Source organism: Numenius arquata, chromosome Z (genome assembly GCF_964106895.1).
Source record: "Numenius arquata chromosome Z, bNumArq3.hap1.1, whole genome shotgun sequence".
NCBI lineage: Eukaryota > Metazoa > Chordata > Aves > Charadriiformes > Scolopacidae > Numenius > Numenius arquata.
This window is the reverse complement of record NC_133616.1, coordinates 52,714,016-52,735,267: the sequence shown is the minus strand read 5'-3', so window position 1 is coordinate 52,735,267 and position 21,252 is coordinate 52,714,016. Positions and strand designations below refer to the sequence as shown.

The 21,252-nt window shown below is 46.8% G+C and overlaps 1 protein-coding gene across 1 annotated transcript; it reads left to right on the top strand.

Moving 5' to 3' along the window:
- The first annotated feature begins 5,141 nt into the window (after positions 1-5,141).
- Positions 5,142-16,278, top strand: CHRNB3 (cholinergic receptor nicotinic beta 3 subunit). Its single transcript, XM_074166940.1, has 6 exons — positions 5,142-5,184; positions 7,707-7,858; positions 8,913-8,957; positions 13,637-13,746; positions 13,958-14,840; positions 16,144-16,278. The coding sequence occupies exons 1-6, from the start codon at positions 5,142-5,144 to the stop codon at positions 16,276-16,278; spliced, it is 1,368 nt and encodes a 455-aa protein (XP_074023041.1).
- The last annotated feature ends 4,974 nt before the right edge of the window (positions 16,279-21,252 follow it).

The following is a 21,252-nucleotide window of genomic DNA, read 5'->3' as shown; positions in this document are numbered from 1 at the left end:
AAGGCAGTAGTCTTTGAAACAGAGTTTTCTCTCACACCCTGCGAAGTCTTGACCCTTGCTTACCCCTGAAGTCTTCCAAGCCTTGACATCTGAACAGCAAGTCCATGATGCTGCAGATAAAATTTGGCCTGCGAGGAACATTTACCAAAGTAGGGATGAGCTTGATGTAATGGAAAGACAAGCTCAGAAAATAGCAGAGCCCAGGCAGTTCTTCGTTTGCAGTTATCAATTCAGACCAAACAGTTGTGAAAATTATCACATTTCAGAGCTAGTTACTGTCACTAAAATGCAGAAATTGACCACAAAGCCCCAAGACACGGTGCCATATCCTGAACGAGATCTCACTGTAGAGTTAGAACTGAAAAAGGAAAACAGAGTCTAATGCAGAGGGCAATGTATTAATTATTAGAAATATTAATGTGCATATAGTGGTGAAGAGCTTGTGCAATTCCAAAAGGTCCATCTCCCAATGTGTCTCCAGTCCCAACAGAGCAGTGGGAAGTTTTTCCAGGGAAATGGGCAGGGGGGAATTGCATGAACTGTACACTGTTGGAAGGCACGGGGTCTCAGAGCTGTCTCAACTCTGCATTCACATAAATGTGGTGGAAATTGGAAAGGGGGCAGGCAGGAGTTTGTCATGGTAGGAAGGCACCAAGGAAATCCAGGACTGGAACAGCTCTTGCACTGCAAAATCTTGTCCCTGTACTTGCAGAGCCTGGCCACCACTGAAAAAAACACCTGTGTGAGCGCAGCTTGAAAGTGAGTTTAGTTCTGGCAGCCTCCATAAAGGGTTTCTGTCATCCCTCTCCCAGCGTGCTGTGCTAAGTGACTGCTTGCTCCCTAGCTGACATGAAGAATTTTTTCCGTTGCCCACTATGTGAGAGAGGTTAAATCTCTTCAGGCCAGGTGTAATTGCTGCCACGAACCGGTTCACTCACAAGCGCAAAATTCTCACGTATTTTTAGGGCTCGTTATCTAGCCCCCGTTAACATTATGCAGAGTTCCAGCATCATTCAAAGCACGAATTTTTCACAACCGCACGTGTTACGCTGGGCTCCCAAGTAAAGCTCCCACAGCATGTTATCTGCCTCCTAGCCCAAGGGAGTCGGTGATACCCACAGACCTTTCCGCGGCAGGGCCCCGGGCTGCCTGCACTGCCCGCCTCCTGCCAGGCAGGGGTGCTGGAACTGCGCGGGAGAGGAGGGAGGGAAGCGCCCGCAACTCAGCATGAGAAGGAAAAAAGACAAGGAGGTGGTGAGAGGACCTTCTCTCGGCGTGAGGGAAGGAAAAAAAGGAGGAGGAGGAGAAGAAGGAGGAGGGAAGTGGCGGCTGTGCTGGGGCACCGCGGGAGAGATGAAGGACGGTGGGGGTGGGATGGGGTGCAGCTCCCCGTGTGGAAAGGGTGCATGGAGGAAGAGATGGAAGGCAAACAGCAGGTTAAGGGAGAGACTGAATGGGTTTGTGCTTAGTGGGGCCTGTTGTAAGCCAAGAAAAGTGACAGCAGGAAGGTGTCTGGGGGAGAAAGGGAGCTGGAGGAGAGCGGAGGGGCTTCAGGATGTATGGGCAGGTTGCAACCCGGATGGCTGGTTGCAGACTGTGCCCTCTGCTACAAAGAAGTGCCTGGTGCTGCAAAAGTTGCTGGCAAGCTGGGCTAAAAACAGCCCTTGCCCGAAGAAGGTGCATGTTTTAGGAAACTGCTGATGGGGAAAAGTGCCTGCTGACAGTGAGGACCAAGAGCAGAGAGGATTGGAGGGGAAGTGCCAGGGCAAAGATGAGGCTCCAGGGATGCTGCCCTGTCCCACCACACTTTTGCTCCAGAAACTGCCCCTCACTCCTTTGGGGTTGCTGTTCACCTGCTGGCTGCCTGTGTGGTTCAGGATGGCACTAAGGTGACTCAGTCCTCTCTTGGGAACTCTGGTAGCCTGGCTCCATCCCAAATACTGCCACCCCAGGTATGCCTCCCTTGGCTCCTGGCATACCAGCGCCAAGGAGCAGGGTTGGGGAGGGAAAAGGCATATCCACCTGGAAGGAGCCTCCTGCCTCATAGCTGCTGCAAAGGCCTTGCCTCTGCAGCCTCTCTTTTCTCCTCCCTGAAGCTAACAACACTGCTGGTGCTGCAAATCCCTCTCCAGATCTTGGTGGCTCTCTGTTCTAATTCACAGCATCTCCCATCCATGTGCTTCCTCCCTGCCATCCTTCTCCCCTCAGTCCAGATTCCCCACCCTTTGATCTCCAGCCAGCGCTGCCAGCTTTCCCTGGAAAATGCATTTTCCACAGTCAGCTGCATGACACCTTCAGGTAGCATGGCCTGGCACTCTCCGTCATAATCTCAAATTTTCAGTTTTTCCTAATATTAACCACGTGGGCTGAAACTGATGGATTTGTGCCTCTATGTGGATTTCTCTTTTTTTCTTTTTTTCTTTTTTTTTTCTTTTTTCTCCCAGGAATTTGAGCTGCTCAGAGACTGAGGCCCAGTTTCAGCATTGCTTGTGCCCAGGCAGCTCTTGCTCTTTACAGCCCAGAATTGCAGTCTCGTGTCAGTTACAAATCCCATGAAACCTGTGGAAAAGAAAAGGCAGGTTCTCAACAGAGAAGGTTCAAGCTTTACCCAGGAATTCATTTGCTATCTCAGGGTGGATTCTTCTCATACTTCATGGGTCAGCTGGTAAAATGGAGTATTCGTCTGTACTCCCTTCCCAAAATGTTGGAGAACGTGGCTGAATAAAGACTGGGAAACAGAAAGCATCATCAACAAGCAAAGAGAATTATTTTTCCAATACCCTCCTCTGGTTGCCAAATAACTCTGGAAGCCAAAGACCAGGTAAGATACGTCCTTAACTCTTGTCATGATCTAGGCAGTGGGTGCGTGATGGTAAAGCAAGCATACATCATATTTCCCTCCAAGCAATTATTATGTAGTAGCAGAAACCCTATCCCTATAGCCAGCTAATAGATTAAGTTCATTACCTCAAGACAGCAGGCTAAAGCCTTATGAAAACAAGTTTCTCTCCAGTCTGTGATACAGCATTGTCGAACAGAACAGTGCCTGGACATGATCTCAGGCAGTAATTACTATCAGAGGTGTCAACAGACAAAGGCTTGCAGTCATGAAGCTGTGGTTCTGCAATGATGGAAGATGTCTGAGGATGCTGAGCCCTGTACAGGACCATAAACGTGCTGGAAAGCTTGGGGTAGTCGGCACAGAACATTTTTAAGGGGTAGCTTTGTTGCAGAAAAATTTGCATCAGTCAGGATAATTGTGTTTAATCCACACAACTTTATGGCAGGTTGTGGTGCTGTCTATCCGCACCACTCCAGCCAAACATCTGCTGTTCTCTTGATGCCAGCATAAAAATAGGACCCTTACTGTGCACTTCAATGAGTTGTGTGATCAGGTCTGGATCTAATGGGTAAACTAAGCAGTCTGGTAGTGACAGCAGCTGGTGATAACAAAACACCTCATTCAAGACAGTCTCTTGATAGCACTGTTGGTTTTGAGTTGCTTTCTGCAGCTGGGATGAGGAAAAATGCAGACGAAATCAGCTATTTCTCCAGACCTGCCAGGTGGACGCTGGCAGAGCTGAGGAGATAACAAGGCTCCTGCAGACTTCCCATTCCAGTAGTGGAAAAGGCAAACCCACTGAGCTGCTGCTGGTGGCCTGCCAGAGAGGTATGGACGAGGCAGGCTGCAAGTCCACAGCAGCATGAATAAGGTGATAGAACACAAGAAGGTCACTTGTAGCAGCAACGTGACTTCGAACCACACAGAAATGACATCTTTTTCATTAAAGGAAGCTGAATAATCTGATAAGGTTACAGCTGCCAGTTATCAATCCTCTGTGAGGACCTTAGATAAGGCAAATCTGAATCACATAGCTTATGACTGTACCAAAATCTTGGCCACTGCAAGAAATGTGCTCAGCTGTTGCTGAAAAAAAACAGGCTTCCCATATAAAAGTCAGCAAGCAATTAAATTCCTCTAGGTTACAAACGTGTATCAGTGGATGAAGACAAACTCTGACAACATGTAAATAGCCATGAACGGTTCTGTTTGCAACAAATGTGTGGGATTACTCTGCCAGCACACAGACAGAAAGAATAGCCAGAATAAAAATAAAAGCAGGAAGAATTTCAGGTCTGGGTGCAAACAAAAAGAATTTTGCACCACTCTTTCTTGAACTTGAAAAGCTCATGCAAAAAGCTCCTCTTTGGAGATAGATGGCAAAGTGACTTTCATTTGGGATGAAAACTGAGAAGATCCTGAGATCCCTTGGCAGAGGAGTGGCAGGGGGACAGGAAAAGAGGAACCTGCAACCCTTTTGATACCAGCAATTTCTGGCAGCTTCTGAAAGGAGCCTGTCCAAGGTGTCGCTGGGGAGGAGGGACAGCTACAGAGGAACTGGTTAAATAATCAAAGGCCCACTCACTCTCATGGCTAAACACAAGGCCTTGGAGCAACATACTCTGTTAAGCTGTGCCAATAGGTAGTACTGTGCAAGCATTTCTGTGCTGTTGTCTATGATGTTTTTTGTATGGTGACGAAACATAAATTTAGAAAACAGCCCTGCTTTCCCACCTATATCTTACTGTTTTTTTCCTGCCCAAATCCATTTTATAGCTGTGAAACAGCAAGTGAAGTATGAAAAATGAATAAGCTAAGTTAGGTCTGTAGGGAGGCTGTCTCTTTCATTAGACCAACTGATACAGCTGGAGCAAACAGACAATCTTTCAGGCATGTGATCTATCTTTGGGTCTGATCTGCAGCCTGTTTTTTTCCCCAGCTGTAACTGGCAGCATAATCAAAGTTATTTCTCCTCCTTAAAAACCTTGCCTCACTTCTACTCCTAGACCGCAGTGGCTACAGCCGCCCAAATACGGCCACAAACAAATCAGTCAGAGTTTAGGACCCAGAGCCCTGTTTTAGGCTTACGGGATGTGACAGCTGACTGAAAATCAATGAAGTGTGATTTACGGAGCGTCATGATGAGGCAAGACAAGGCTCAAAAGGTGCTGCCTTGCCCTGCAGACTCAATTGTCCGCCTTGATTTTTAACTAGATTTTATTAGTCTCCTACTAGGATGAGACTGATTTTCTTATGAAAACCAAAGATCAGATTTAAAGGAAAAGCCACAGTGGTGCCCATGCTTTGCCTAGTGCTCTTTGCACTGTGTCTGAGCCGCTCAGGTAAGTGCAATTTCTTCTTCTTCCAAGCTGAGCTGCAGATGTTCAAGATTTTTTTTCTGCTGGCCAGTTAGCTGCTGCTTGAGGGACAAGGTAGATGCTGGCTTCCCTTGGTCCTCTTAGTGCTGTCTGACTAGCAAAGGAGGGTTGTATCGACTGCTGTCTTTGTACTGCAACCACAGCCAGTTTGATAACAAGGTTTTAATAACTGAGGTGGAGGGGTGGTCGCTGGGTGGAAGTTAACAAAAAAATCCTAAGCTTGACTCTCACTGCTAAAGGGAGTTATGGGAGTATCTCAATCAACAGGAGGAAAACTGAAATGCCTCAGGCGAGCTGAGGAGAGGCTACGTGTCCTGTCTGCATTTCTGGGGGTGTTTTGCATGTTTATTTAGCAGACTCCCTGCCCCAGCACACTTGCCCCTGCACCTGTGGGGAAGTGCTCCTGGTACAGACCACAGAGAGAAACAGGAACCTGGAGGAGAGGGGAGATGGCAAACGGTGCCCGGTTACTTGTATGTGCAGTAACCTGCCAGGGAGCTCCCCAACTTTTGCCTTCTCTGTGCACCGTATGGTAACTTCAGAGATGCATCCGTCCTATGGCTGCTTCTCTGTTCTTTCACAGTCAGTGCTACTTTGTTCAGTATTTTCTCCATGGCTTTATCTAACTTAATCATCAGACAGGGCTTGATGAAAGGAGCTGCCAGGGTATTTTTTCTGCTTGATATGTCTTTCTTCTCACTAAAAACTTCCACTCTTAAACTGTCCTCCTGCAAGTACTGAGGCTGTCTTATAAGGGCACCAGGCTTGTTCCTTCTGGCTTCCTTCTTTGTGAGACTTCTCAAGTCTTTTTCACTCTTTTCTGTGGCTTCCCCAGAAGCTGAGAATCAACATATCCAGCCCCAAAACCAGCTTTACCACCTCTATGCTATACCCTCTTAGAGCATTAGGGCCTTTGGAATTCATCTGAGGTACAGGCTGTGGAACGGTACCATTTTCCTATGAGGGAGTTCATACGCAGCCACGGATGCTGTCCCCACGGGATGTGTGGTTGCGTATATGTGTGCAGGGAGTTACACTCAAATAAACACAAAGCAACGTATTCCAGCATTAAGATAAAGCTGGTCTTGATCCTGCACAATTTTGGGATTGTGGATTTTTTCTGTTCATTAGATTTCCCATTAAATCGCCTGTGTTTAACAGCCACTCACCCCTGTGAACCTCTTAAAGGGAAAGTGAAAGGGCTGGGAGCCGGGGTCTCTGCAGAGACTCTTATGTGTCAGGGGGAGACTCTTATGACCACTGAGGGGGGAGAAATGTGTTCTTTCTCTTCCTCTGGTTGCAGATGCAATGCCTCTCTGGCACGTTCGGGCAGACAATCCAGTGTCCTAGGACAGACCCCAGACTCTGATCCCCATTTGCTGTGGTGGAGCTAGGGTTAGCCCTAGGGTAAGAATAAACCCTGGAGCAAGCAGGAGGGGCATTTGTGTTTTTTTCCCAGTTGGTAATAGCAGACCTCAAAGTCTTGTGACAAAGCAGCAAGACACAGGATGGCTGCAGAGGCTGCTATAAACTGTATTGACAGCTAGCTGCATGAGCGCTTCCCCGGCTGTGGTGCAGAGCAGGTGGAAAGGAGTGTGAAAGCTCCCTCTGACCAGCTGGCCTCCAGCTCACCAGGGTTTGTTAAGCCCACCACAACTGCACATCCAACAACAGAGGCCAAGCACAGCCTGTGCTGGAACATCTGACAGTAAAGTAATTGTTACCCCATGAATGGCAACCTCCAGGCTTCAGAGTTTACAGCTTCTCAAAAAGGAATAGGCATTTGCTGTGGCTAGAAGAGGGGAATGACAGTGCTGCTTGGACCTTGTGCTATCCTGAGAGAATCCAGACTGAGTTAGGGAATGGTTTTGTCCAATGGGATGGTCTAGTGTAGGAGCAGGTTTTTGCTTCAGGCAGACCTTCAGCTGGGCTGCTTCCTGCCAGGTCTCCCCGTGCCCACGGCCTCACATAGACCAACCAGCCAGGGATTGCCCCACAGTGACCAGATTTCCCCTGTGGTCCCAGCTGTCTGTGGTACACCACAGGTATCTGAAAAACCAGAATGCTTGCTCAGAGTGGCGTTTATTAGGCTGGATATTTGCTGCTCACTCAAGAGTGAAAGGGAGGAACTGATGCTCTGAGGCTGCATGTCTTCTAAAGAATGATAAACAAGAAAGACTGGGTAAGTATGTTGACTCAAGATAAAAAGGCCATGGAAAACAGAAACCTAGTACAAAGTCATCACTGCTCTGGTCTGATGATTTTTTTTGTGTGTGTTTGAGCTGGGCTTGGGCTGTCTTGCCTTCCCCTCTCCTCGCCCTGGTTCTGCTGAGAGTCCGTGCATCTGAATTCCTACAGATTCTACTGACAAGAGCTGCCCAGAGGTGGATATGTCTCACATCATCATTCTGCCTCACTTCTTCAGGTCGTGCCATTCTTCACGTCTGCTTCTCAGCACGTCCCCACTCTCTGTTGCTCTTTTCTAGATGTGGCTGCCTTCAGTTCAATTGCTGAAAATGAGGACGCGCTTCTCAAGCACTTATTTCAAGGCTATCAGAAATGGGTCCGCCCTGTGGAAAACTCCAACGACACCATCAAAGTCCTTTTTGGATTAAAGATATCACAGCTTGTGGATGTAGTAAGTGCTGGGTTTGGGTTGGTGAAACATCCCTTCTTTTATAGACAGTCGTGCATCCACCTGGGAGGGCTGGTGATGCCATTGGCTTTTGCCTCCTGACACATGAAATGCGAAGTGATGGTCAGGCAACAAAAATCCAAGTGTGGTGCAGTGCTGGAGATAAACCTCCTGTCCCACACACAGCATGAGCCATAATACTTGTTTATTTTGCAGCAAACCTGAAGGTCCTTTTTTCCCCGCTGTTCTCAGGGAATAAGGCCTCATTGCATCAGGTGTTAATCAAGCAGTCCATGCCAGACAGTCCCTGGTGCCTACATTTGCAGTTTAATGACATTCACAGCTACAGGACAGATGTGAGGAAGGGTAGAGCAGGTTGGACGTTGCTCACTCTAAGCAAGCTTGTATCCAGGGCAAAGACAGCTTGTATCTTGACTCAGCTGGCCCCTCAGATAAGAGACTAGAGGCAAAACAGACAATCCCGTGGTTTTGCCTATGTGGAAAGTTTCCCTTCCCTTTCCTCTCCGTCACTGCAAAGCCCAGTGGAATTTGCACGGGGCTCAAAGGTACAACACAACAGTGTGCTCCGCGCATCCCTGTGCCCCTGGCAGCATCCTCTTGTGCCATGGAAGGCAGACGCTAATTTTGTGCTTTATTTACGTATTCAGGACAATATTTCAGCTTATATCTTCCCAAACTCACTCCAGGCTGAGCAGTGTAGGGAGATGACCTGTCCTGTGAGCCCACAACCATGTGTGTCCTGACCTCACTTGCTGGCTGAGCCCTGCTGCCTCCCTGCTCTTTGCCTGCTGATTCCTTTGGGCTGCTATGAAATGCCAGGCCTTGGCTTTCCAGCCTTCAGCTCTCCCAGTGAGAGCGGGGACAGTATCTAGAAAGTCAGTTCACTTCCCTCAACAGTGACTAAAGAGCCCAGGCCCATGGGGAAACAGGACTGTAGTGATCTCCTCTGCTCAGCACAGGACTGGACTCGGCAGCCATTGGGTCTGTTTCTTGTCTGTTTTGGTAATGCGGTTCTCTCTACCTTGTGTCACCCTAGGATGAGAAGAATCAGCTGATGACAACCAACGTGTGGCTGAAGCAGGTAAATTAGACCAAATCAGATCTCCCCTTTCAGTGTGGGGCTGCTGAGCTGAGTGGCCACCCTAGCCTGCTGCCCACTGTGCCATCCATCCCCTTTCTTAACACCAAGTGGCTGGACAAAAGCAGCACCATGTTATCTTGCCTGATATTTTTACTTTACTCCTCTCACTTCAGCAATTACATAAAGGAGCAGAAAGGCAGGCATGTGGGCCTTTAGGAAATAGGGCACGCTTTTCTCCTGGTCTGCATCCCAGCTGTGTGTTCAAGCCAGCTGTATTTCACGGAAGCAGCACCTCCTGATACTGCAGTGGCTGTCCCTGGGATGCTGCGTGTGCCCTGTGGGACTATCCTGTCTCAAACTTAGAGGTCACACAAGTACTGTGTCTCTTGCCCAAGCTAAGAGTGGTGCCTCGGATAGATTTCTTCTCAGCATAAGCAAAGAGAAACAAAAGACCAGCGTATTACTCCCCCCAAAATTAGAATCCATGACAAATTAACCAGATTGGTTTTACATTATTTTTTTTTCTGTAAGTGACAATAATTTATACAAATGCTGGAAAGGTGCAAGTTGAACTGTTAGGTCTCCTTTCTTCTTCACTCCTGAAGAACACTGCAATTGGTTTAGATTACATTGCACCGTTTTATTGACCTTGTGACAATTATTTTGAGTTCCTCAGCCATGTGACTATCTATAAACATGTCAGCTGATTCTAGGCAGCGTACATAAAACACAAGCCGCACTTGAAACAATGCCATGGGAAGTGGTTACCAGGGGTCATTGGGCTGGTGGGGGAGAAACGCAACTCAATTTTTGTTCCCCATCTGGTACTCCCTGTAGTGCTGCAGTGAGTGTGAACTTCTGGGTGGAGCAGGACCCCTAAAGGCCATATGGACATTATATGCGAAGATGGTCTCTCCCTTGAAGGGGGAGAAGCTCAGGCTTCCCCTTGCTGCAGGAAGGATGGGAATTTCCCCTTTTGATGGGAAAATTTGTTGCTGATCTGAATCCAACTGCTGAGACGCTGCCGTGAAAGGGCTGCGGTGTTACGTTTTCCTACCTTCAGCTGCAATTGCAGAACGCCTCATGCACAGGGCCAGATCTTGGCTTTCTTACTCTCAGTAGCCACTTGGGCAGACAACTGAGCCCTCCTACAAATGCAACCCCTCACCCAGGTCTGTCCTCTCCCCATTCCCATCCTCTCACCTTGCAGGCTGCAGCACCCACCTCCCCCTGCAGGTCCAAGCCCTGCAGTCTGTAGGTGTAACAGCAACACACTTCACCCTCCTCTTTCTCTCTGCTCCTGCAAATGTCCCCAGAAAGATTTTGCAGCCTTTCACAGAATATTTCTGGGTCTGACCATCACCTTCTTGTGGGGCCTGCGTCACCAGTCCTGTTGTGGGAAATCAGGTTCTGCTGCAGGTTACTCCAAGGATGCTGCAGGAGGCAGGAAGGTGTCACCATCCACTCATTGCCTCTTGGGTGTTGGGACGGACAAGGATGAAAGGGAAGCCACTTTATCTGATCCTTCTGCCTCATGCTGTGGCTAAAAGAAGTACCAACTCAGGAGTCTGCACTGTAGACATGCTGATTTCCCTGGAGGCTTTTGGAGGCTGTGCTCAGATTTTAGCCAAGGCAGCTCCCTAGGGTAACTCTGCACTATGATTTTGCAAACTGCTGAGCTGGGCTCTCAGTAGTTGTTACCATTTCTAATATCCCTTCTCCATCTAAAGGGTTGAGAACATCAAGGCTTAAATGAAATGTAGAGGGAGCAGAAATTGAGACACAGGCTCTGATTCTCCCACATGCAGATGCCCCCAGGAGGTCAGGCTAAGTGTTAAATACCTGTGGCCTGACCCAGGTGTCCCTGCTTTGGAAGTCATGCATTCCTGTAGGCTCAGTGTGAACTGGTCTCGTGTGCAATCTAGTGCTTGGGGGATTATTAGAGTCCATAAGCTCAACAGCTAGGAACATCTTAGGAAACTAAGCAGAATTAAAATAATTTTTTTTCCTTTGGACAGAGAAAAGTGAAAAACACTTAAACAAACTGGAATTCTCTCATGACACAGACCCTGTCCTTCTGCAGGGGCTGGAGAGGTCATGGAAATCTGGTCCTCACTCTGGGTGTTTGAGGTTGAGAGGGAATCACACTTATCATTTCTCTGCAAGAGTTTGGCTTTTCTTAGGTGAGCAAAGCTTAAATACAAGGTTTTCCTGTTTGGTTATTTATATTTTTTCTTTTACCTCAAACATCCACATTCTCAAGATAGTGAGACTGGATGCTGTGCACGCAGGCAGACACACAAAGTGCAAAGGAGCTTTAAGTGGTTGCTGAGAAAGTATCTGGGTTCAAGCAAGTTGTGGAGTCTCCTAGCAAGGATTGAGAATCCAGGTCCAATGTTTCTTGGTCCTCTTGCTGTGGGTTAAGCATCTGAGTGACAGCCCAGAGGCAGGGATTTGGCAGAACTGGGGAAAGCGGAGAGCTATGGGAGAGTCTGGAGCAGCTTGGAAGAAAGGAGAAGAAAGGGCCTTTTGCATCTGCTGCTACGGTTTGTGTCAGCATTGCCCATAGGGAGATTCCCATTTTAAACTGCTCATCTTCAAAGTCTGCACACAATCTATTTTCTGCTCTAGTAAGAAGACACGCAACCATTTGCCTTGCAGACATGAAAGAGCACTTTAGCTGGGAGAGAAATCAATGCAGTGCAGGAGGGAGGGAGGAGTATTACAGATGCAGCAAATAACCCAGGCCAAGGGGCTGCTCCAATTCAACTCCAGAGGGATGATTATATCTCCAGATGGCTCACAGGGTATTTGCTTCTGTTGTGTTAGCACAGGCTATGAGCTGACTGTGTTGTCTACTGCTGTCAGCCCTGACTATCCCCTTGCATAACAGGTATGTTTCCAGCCTAAGCTCTCTTGCACCTATTACAGGAGGTGTCCAGGACACATGTGAGTCTGTGCCCACCTAACAGCCCAGGCTGCTGGAAACATCTGGTAGATACCCATCCACACAGAAAAGTTCACGCTAGAAGTGGTGTGCTCAGTCCTTGCTGCTGAGGCCAAGAGCAACAATGATCCCTCTTCTCTTTCTACATCTGAACAGCCCCCATCCCTCCTTCAGCAGTAGGAGGAGCCAGGGGTGGAGGTCTGTGCCTCGTAGCTGATATCAGCCATTTGGGCAGTTCAGAGAGTGGGTCCATGTCTCTTTTAGTGCAGGTGGTGGGGCCATTAATCCTGCTATGGTACCACGCTGGGCAACTACCTCCTTTGCTTGGGCCTTGGGCCAGATTTTAGGAGGGGTCTAGCAGCCACCTTCCCATAACATTGGGCACCATCCCTTCCCTGCACCTGGAGGAAGAAGACACTTGTTCTTACTGTCTGTGTTTAGATTCTCTACTGAGGCTCTGGGTTGCTGTCACACTGTAAAGGACCGTAGTAGCAAGTGTCTGTAGGTATAGCTGTAAAAACCATGTGGAATCGAAGAAACGGTTGAGTCTCCATCCCTGGAGGTATTTAAAAGACATGTAGATGTGATGCTTAGGGACATGGGTTAGTGGTGCACTTGGCAGTGCTAGGTTGACAGTTGCGCTTAATGATCTTAAAGGTCTTTTCCAACCTAAGCGACTCTATGATCCTATGATTCTCAGTAAGAGGGGAACAATACGGTGTGAGAAGAAGCAGAGAATATAACTTTTTGATTCGTCCTTAAGTCATGGAGGAAATTGCTCAGAGAAGGCTGAGGCCCCCACATCCCTGGAGAGCTCTTAGTGCTGGAGCTTAATGGAAAGAGGTTGATCTTCCGCTTCTTGGTATTGACCACAGTCTACAGCTGTTGCTTCCTCTCGCTGCTGTTCCCATGGGCAAGTGAAAGCCCCCATCAATAATAGCAGAGATCTGCTTTTCCACTGCATATCCATGGAAATCTCCAGGTTGCTAGAGCCACTTTTCTAGGATCTCCCTACTGAAAAACAAAAAGAGGAGAGAGAAATTATTCTGGAGTTCAGCATGATGAAAATCGACAGGACTCCCCCTGCTTCTGCTTCTTTATTGTTGTCTCTTCAGGATTGTAAACAAATACTTTACAAAAGTGTCATATTATTTTTCCTGCAATAGCGTGCAGGTCTTTCTGATGAAAGAATAATGGTTTGGTTTGCAAGGACAGTGTACAGATATTAGGAGTTGTATTCTGTTCACTGAAAAAAGCCAGGTTTCCACTGAAAAATAATTAAATGCCACCTCTAACTTGTGTAGTAGTAGCCATGTCAGCTGGCTCTTCTATGGGGTCAGTGCCAGCCAAAACCACTGTGGGCTGGTTCTCAGAGGGAAGAAGAGGTGCCATATCCAAGGGAAGTGGCTCCTTCCTTCTGGACTACTCTCAGATGGCCTGGGCAGGGTGGTGAGTGAAGTGAGAGTCAGGTGTTCCCTGGGAGTGCCTGCCTTGAGGTTGCCTGCAAAGGGATGGGAGGCATGCTGGGGCCCACCTGTGGCTGGAGGGGAAGTGCTTGTGGGGATTAATGTCTCCTGGCCATGCCTCCCTGGCATCCTCTCTGCAGCTGAGCAGTCTTACACCAAGTTCTGTCCATTGTCCTGGGCAATGCAGTCCCTCTGAGGCAGGAGGAGGGAGGAGGAATGAGACTGTTGTGTATGAGTGGGCAGAGGATTCTGCTGGCTTGTTACAGGAATGGATCGACCACAAGCTCTCCTGGAATCCAGAGGAATACGGTGGGATCACTGCCATCCGTGTCCCCTCTGAGTCCCTGTGGCTTCCCGACATTGTTTTGTTTGAAAAGTGAGTAGCATGTCTCCTTGCTCCGGGTTTAGGCCAGAGATTGGGCAAGGCATGTCTGCCACCATGAAGCCGCACACGCTGTCAGAAGGCAGTATGAATGTTGGCTTCCTTTGTGCTCCAGGCGATGGGTAGACAGCAGAGCTGTGAGGGAGTAGGACTGGGGCAAACATAGTCCTGAACTTGGTACTGTTTCTTCCTGTCCAACTCCCAGTGCTGATGGACGTTTTGAAGGATCCTTGATGACGAAAGCCATAGTGAAGTACAATGGAGTGGTGACCTGGACGCCACCGGCCAGTTATAAGAGCTCCTGCACGATGGATGTGACCTTCTTCCCCTTTGACAGGCAGAATTGCTCCATGAAGTTTGGGTCGTGGACATATGATGGCAGTATGGTGGACTTGATTTTAGTGGATGAAAATGTAGATAGGAAAGACTTCTTTGATAATGGGGAGTGGGAGATCTTAAATGCCAAAGGTATGAAAGGCAACAGGAAGGATGGGCTGTACTCTTACCCGTTTGTCACTTACTCCTTTGTGTTGAGACGCCTTCCCCTGTTTTACACTCTTTTCTTGATAATCCCTTGCCTGGGATTGTCTTTTCTGACTGTCTTGGTGTTTTACCTGCCTTCAGATGAAGGAGAAAAGCTTTCATTGTCTACATCAGTTCTAGTCTCCCTCACTGTTTTCCTTTTAGTGATTGAGGAAATAATCCCTTCTTCTTCCAAAGTCATCCCTCTGATTGGTGAGTATCTTCTGTTCATCATGATTTTTGTTACCCTCTCTATCATTGTGACTGTGTTTGTTATCAACGTCCACCACCGCTCATCAGCAACTTACCATCCCATGGCCCCCTGGGTTAAAAGACTCTTCCTCCAAAAGTTGCCTCGACTGCTCTGCATGAAGGGCCATGTGGATCGATACTCCTTCTCAGAGACTGAAGAAAAGGAAACCACCTTGAAATCAAAGCTCCCGGGGAAGCAGAAACACAAGCAAGCAAAAGATGGAGAGAAAATTGTTATTGCCTTTCTGGAAAAGGCAGCTGACTCCATTCGATACATTTCCAGGCATGTTAAAAAGGAGCATTTCATCAGACAGGTAGGTGAAGGGAGGGCAAGGAGGGATCACATTTTACTTGATAGCAATGTCTTCCAAGCTCTTACCTTTTCTGCATGCCTTTCCCTTTGCCTCTTCCTCCTGCTCACATCTAAGATGTGTCCTCAGAACTTCCCCTGCTTGATAAATAATATGGTTTTCAGGAAAACGCATTGCTTCAAGAGAACTGTATTGAGCTGTGAGAGTCCCTGCTTTTCACAGGTGTGAGAGGCTACAGCAGCCTCTCCTGGAGGACTTCCAGCTTTGGGTTTATTTGAATAAGCTTGTCCTGCTTAAGTTGGTGATAGATATGGATCTGGAAAACCTCTGAACTGTCACATGCTCTGACATTGTATCTTTCACAACACTTGCAGGCAGGCTCTACAACAGTAGCTAGGTCTCAGCCCTGGCCTCCCAGTGACAATACACAGTGTTGTAGCCCTGTTTTGAGTGGAGGTCTTCTAGATTTTCACTAACATCTCTTCAGATTAGACCCTAACTACCATCTTTCTCTTCCTCCTAACAACCCACTTGGCTATTACAATGGAAAATTACTGTGTGCGTCTCATGCAAGGGTAGGACAGCAAAGCAATGCACCTAGCAGCATACAGAAATTCTGTTTGCACCCTTTTGGCAAAAGCCAGGGCTTTGTTCAAACTGTGTTGAGAGGACTTCAGCAGAAAGATGACCAGTAAATCGAACGTGCATTTTATGAGCATAATGTCCATGACTGAAGCCTTCTGTTCAAAGCTGAAATAATTTTTAATAAAAAAAATGCCTTGAATTGCTTTTATAAATAGCTCTTTTGTGTGTGCAGGGTTGTGCCAGTACTCACAATGCAAAATTCCCCTCCTGAATGCACACAATCCGAGCCAACAGAGCACTTAAGCAAACACAAGCCAGTGGGACCACTTGTACTGGAAGCAATGTCTGCGTCAAAGTGCTGTGCTAGAGCCAGGCCCTGGCACTTCAAGGGAAATGCAGTTCTGTGAAAAGAAACCCAGTTCATTATGAAGCCATCTTCAAGCTTGAGTCTTTAGACTTTTGCATGTGCACTTAGCTAAAAGCTTTTGGACAGGCTGAAAGAAGTCTGATTACCATGAGTGTAAAACTGTGGATTTGTTTTGGTGTTTTGAGTGATTTGCAGCTATGGGTACCAAAAAGGTGATCCATGTCTGTTTTATGATACAGCATGCTACAAACTTCTAAGTTTAAACACAGACTTTTGGAGCTGAAATATATGTAGCAGTATCAACAAAGTACTGGGCTCATTACTATTTTTGTTTGTTCTCCCTCTCCTTCCCAGGTTGTCCAAGACTGGAAATTTGTAGCTCAGGTCCTGGATCGCATCTTCCTGTGGCTATTTCTGGTGGCGTCAGTGACAGGTTCGGTTCTCATCTTTACTCCTGCGTTACAGATGTGGCTGAACAGCACCTTGTAGAAAATGCTTCCACAGTATCATACAAGTACAATGCCAAGGGATGGTGGTGCCTTTGAGCTTGGTCTCTACAGTACAAGATGGAAAGCAACAGCAAGAACAAGGGAAGGTGATGGTAGCAGTGGGCACTGACTAGTGCTTTCTGTCTTCATATGACTCTACTAGTTACACATTTGGCTGAGATTGCAGAAGGGCTTGGTGTGCAGCTGAGCCCTAAAGTAAATTGCTGTTACACTTGGGTTGTAAGTATTTTACTAGTAGCTTGGTTATATTATGATAAAAGCCAAGATTATTAGTTAAAATTGGAAATAGTACTTCTGGCACAAAGATTATACTTAAAAGACAGATCTGTCAGTTAAAACGCTACTTTGTGAAAGAAGTTGTAGTAAGAACACAAATCAGTACTCAGTTTGTATACATTTCCAAGTAAAAACCACAAAGACACTACAGATTGCTTTGTGTATGTGTCAGAACTAGCAATTGCATAGCACATGCATCAGAAAAAGTACAAATACCTTTTAGATGGGGATGTTCCAAACCTTGACTCTGTGGCCTCACCTAGCTGCAGGATCAGCTCAACAGTGGCAGAACTTACCACTCTGCCCACCTGCTACCAGCCTTTATGGCATGCACACTTTGTCTCTCCTCTTGGCTGTCAGGAAGCTACGTACCCACTTTTCAGTATTATTTGTAATTTTGCCTGCTGCTTTGTAATGTACCAAAAGGCTGAACAAGTAAGGATTTTCCCCATGCTCCACATTCAGAAATTATGATTCCTGCACCTGCTTGTTCACAAGGCAAGTGGAAGATCACCTGAAGCATATTGCATGGAGAAAGTTGGCTATGCTACTTCATAAGGCAGTAGGAACCTTCCTAAACAAGTTCAGTTGGAGGGAAGCTGCAGACAGTGCTTTCAGGGAATGAAACTTGGTGCAGAAGTGGAGTGAGTTTCTCCGGTGGTGGGCTGGCTACCAGGAAGATACATTTTTGGGTTTTGACTTCATGTTTCCCAGGCAATTCAGAATATCATTCCTTAAATTCATTTAAATGGGATTCTTCTGCATGATTACAGACAGCTCTTAAGAGTATGAATGAGATCTGATGGAAAACAAACAGGTGAAGCTCTTACCACTTTTGCTGAGGCAGTGATTTGCCAACACGGAGTGCTTTAGAAAATCCCATTCAGAATTTGCAGATGTTTTCAAGGCTAGTAAGGGATTTGGAGACCCAACTCTTGACAATCTAAGTGTGAATCTGGTGTTAAAGCTTTAGCTAGCCTTGAAACTTTCTCCCTAGGGATGGAGGTTAGAAGGTGTTAAAAATACATGGCGGTATTCTTGTGCTTGGATTATGCATGCACACCAGACCTCTGTGAGTTAATATCATCCCATCTTGTTGTGTCACTGCAGAAAGTTCTGTTCACTTGTGCAGTCATTGTTAATAAAGATGTATTTAGTAATGATTCCTGGGGTGAGAGTGCTCATACGCTGGGCTTTGTTTTTGTTTTGTTGTCAACAAAGTCTAGACTGTAGCTCAGCTTAAAAGCCTTTTCTCAAAACTATTCAAACAGAGGGGTTGTTACATTCTTGGAAAGTCCTCATAACTTTTTAGCTCTGTGTGTGAGTGCTTCAGGTGTTTAGCTGGCAGATGGTCCTGTCCTCACTTTGCAACGTTTCAGTTGCCCACCCGCAGGCAACACATGGCTGTGTCTCACGTGGCTGTCTGATGCTAAGCTGCTTTTTCTGGCTTGTGCTGGTAAAGGTCAGCCGGGCTCAGGCCCTTTGAGTGGGAGATGTGTGAACACTGCAGAGGTATGGCTTTTGGCCTATGGTCTTCCAAGCATTGCACCTGGGACTGCTACATCTGTAGTCTCACTAGCCATTATTTCCTTGTGCTGACTGTTTCTGACCTTCCCTGAATCTCTTTGCTGCTGGCCCACAAATGTATTCAGCAAGTCCCGCAGCCTGGCCTACCACACAACCGGGGAGGACATCTGGGCAGACAGTCCTCTGATGGGCTCCTTGCCTCTGCTACATGTGCTCTGCCTGGGGATGAAAACATTGCAAAATGCAAATTTAAAAAAAAAACAGACAACAGCAACCCTCTGCCTTACTACTGCCTCAACACTGCCTTGGTTTCTGAGCACTGGTTTCTGAGGGCCTTGGCACTGCTTGGAAGGACCACGTGTATCATTCATTTACCAACAGACAAGCAGGACAAACTCCTGTGGGCCTTTTAGTAAGGGGGAAAGTGGAAAGATGGTCTCCCTTGGGAAGAGAATGTAATGAGCTGGTTGAGCTGTCGCATTGCTTCTGTGCTTTTCAAAATAATTAATAGATGCCATCTCTCTCAAGGAAAAGGAATTTCCAGCTGCTACTGCTACGCTTATCACTGGGACGTATAAGGGGTATTGCTGATGTGGTTACGGAGCTGATGGAGTGAGAACAGACACACCACTCTGTGTGTCCTGCAACGAACATAGGTATTTTTCCTGTGGCTGGGCGTGATGTGCGACCCAAATCAATGTCTGGGATGGCACCAGCTCTGGTTGAAAGTTTTCTTGGTATTTCAGTTAGAAGGTCGCCCAACAAGAGTTGGGGCAAGCAAAAATGTCACTTTTGTCATAGAATCATAGAATCACAGAATGGTTTGGATTGGAAGGGACCTTAAAGATCATCGAGTTTCAATGCCCCTGTCAGGGACAGGGACACCTCCCACTAGACCAGGTTGCTCAAAGCTCCATCCAGTCTGGCCTTGAACACCTCCAGGGATGGGGCATCCACAGCTTCCCTGGGCAACCTGTTCCAGTGCTCTTATGGTAAAGAATTTCTTCCTAATATCTAATCTAAATCTTCCCTCTTTCAGATTAAAACCATTACTTCTCGTTCCATCACTGTACTCCCTGATCAAAAGTCCCTCCCCATCCTTCCTGTAGGCCTCCTTCAGGTACTGGGAGGCCTCTATAAGGTCTCCCTGGAGCCCCCTCTTCTCCAGGCTGAAGAACCCCAAGCTGAGTCTCAGCCTGTCCTCATAGGAGAGGTGCTCCAGCCCTCTGATCATCTTTGTGGTCCTCCTCTAGACCCGTTGGAACAGGTCCGTGTCCTTATGATGGGGGCTCCAGAGCTGGATGCAGTAATCTAGGTAGGGTCTCACCAGAGCAGAATCACCTCCCTCACCCTGCTGGCCACACTGCTTTTGATGCAGCCCAGGATACGGTTGGCTTTCTGGGCTGCCAGCGCACGTTCCACATCTACTCAGAGGTGGACCCCTACTGCAGCTTTTTCCAAGGTGAGATGTTTATTGTGTCCCCTACTCCCACTCTTTCTATTCAGCCAGCTACTTTCACAAAGCTGACAAGTGTATACAAGACTCCCAGTCTTGAATGTGCCAAACACAGCTGAAAATGGCAAAAGAAGGATCCAAAAATTACTGGGAGGGGGGAAGGAAGGGGAAATAGTACACTCAGAAAGACACAGAACATGACTTTGCAAATCTTACTTTCTTAGGATACCAGGCTGATGAGCTAAACTGTCCAAACGCTATGTTTGAGGTCCAGAGGCAAGTCAGAGAGATGTGTAGTACTGTAAGTAACAAGGACAGGGAGGTCTTCTATGGGTATGGAGGGTATGGAGGTCTTCTAACTGGAGATGAGGAGCTGTACAATTGTGAATGCTTTAACAAAAAGCCAAGGATTTTGCTAAAGTCAGCTTACTGGCTGTGAGGTGGTAGCTGTCAGGCCTAAGACACCAATGCAGTACACCTTCAGGCACAATACTTTCATTGTTTGTACAGTCATAGATTGCAACAGTGAATGCTGGCAGCCAGATGTCTTTCCTGTAGAAACTAAGTTTTCGTGCTCAGAATGCAGCTCTCCTTTTCAAATGCCTTTCTTTCCCCTCCCCTCTTTTCTGATTAAAGAGCCAGCATAGCAAATGTCATTTAGTTGCATCTCTAAACACATTGTACAGCAGGGAGTTTTTTAAAAATTAGAAATGCTTCAAAAAATTATATCCCAGGAATGATATTTAATTGACAGGCTGACAAAACAATCCATGCTTGTTCATACATCTGTATGTCAGTTGCTGCATAACTATGCAACATCCAGGGGGATTACAGAAAATACGTTTTTCTTCTAGAAAAAAATAACATTATATATTTCAGCTACTGGATTAAGACAGTTATATTCTTGTAATTTCACCTTTATCTCCAATATATATATTTATTCATACCTGTTCTCTTTATTATGGAGCGTCAAAAAGTGTAAAAGGCCAGTCAGGGACTTCAGAAACGGGGAATCATACTTTCCAAGGACTGGTGATGTTCAAAGCAGAAACTGACACATGGCAGACATTGAAAACAATGCACTGACACTGTACAATTAAATTTAGAGCCTCCTATAAGACTCCTATAAGGGCTTTTTACTCTTGAAGCCATTTGCTTTAATTGGAATCATACCTTTCAGAGAAGAATCCTTCAGCACAAACCCACCAGGAATCTAAACAGAGAAGGGACCTGAGGGTAAACTGTCCACATAGTATAGAAATCACATCAGGTGCACATTTACAGAGTGATTTAAGATTAAGCGCGCTAGCATTGGGAACCTGGTTACACAGCAGCAACCTCAGCCCCAAAGGAAATTCTCCTACAGTTACAGGTTTGCATACTCAGCACTGACCCATGAGGAGTCAGCAAACAGAACATTACTAGCTTTGCATAGGATTCATGATCACCAATCTTCTCCTGCTGGGATGTGTGTAATCCATGTTGGTCTTGGGTTTTAAAAACACAGGAAAACTCAGATCAATCCAATTCTGTCAAGTCAGTTCTGTCTGTGACGAGACAGACAAAGCTTTCCCTGTTGGGCTTACGTCTGAGCATGAACAAGGAAGAGCTTTTAGAGCAGAACCTGTGGGCTTAGGCCACTGTTAACCTGACAAGAGAAATGTGGCTTGGAAATCCTACTGGAGCTCCTACGGG

Coding starts and splice junctions, on each gene's coding strand:
- CHRNB3 (XM_074166940.1), top strand. CDS start 5,142: ATGCTTTGCCTAGTGCTCTTTGCACTGTGTCTGAGCCGCTCAG. Junction 5,185..7,706: donor ACTGTGTCTGAGCCGCTCAG/GTAAGTGCAATT, acceptor GCTCTTTTCTAG/ATGTGGCTGCCTTCAGTTCA. Junction 8,958..13,636: donor CCAACGTGTGGCTGAAGCAG/GTAAATTAGACC, acceptor GGCTTGTTACAG/GAATGGATCGACCACAAGCT.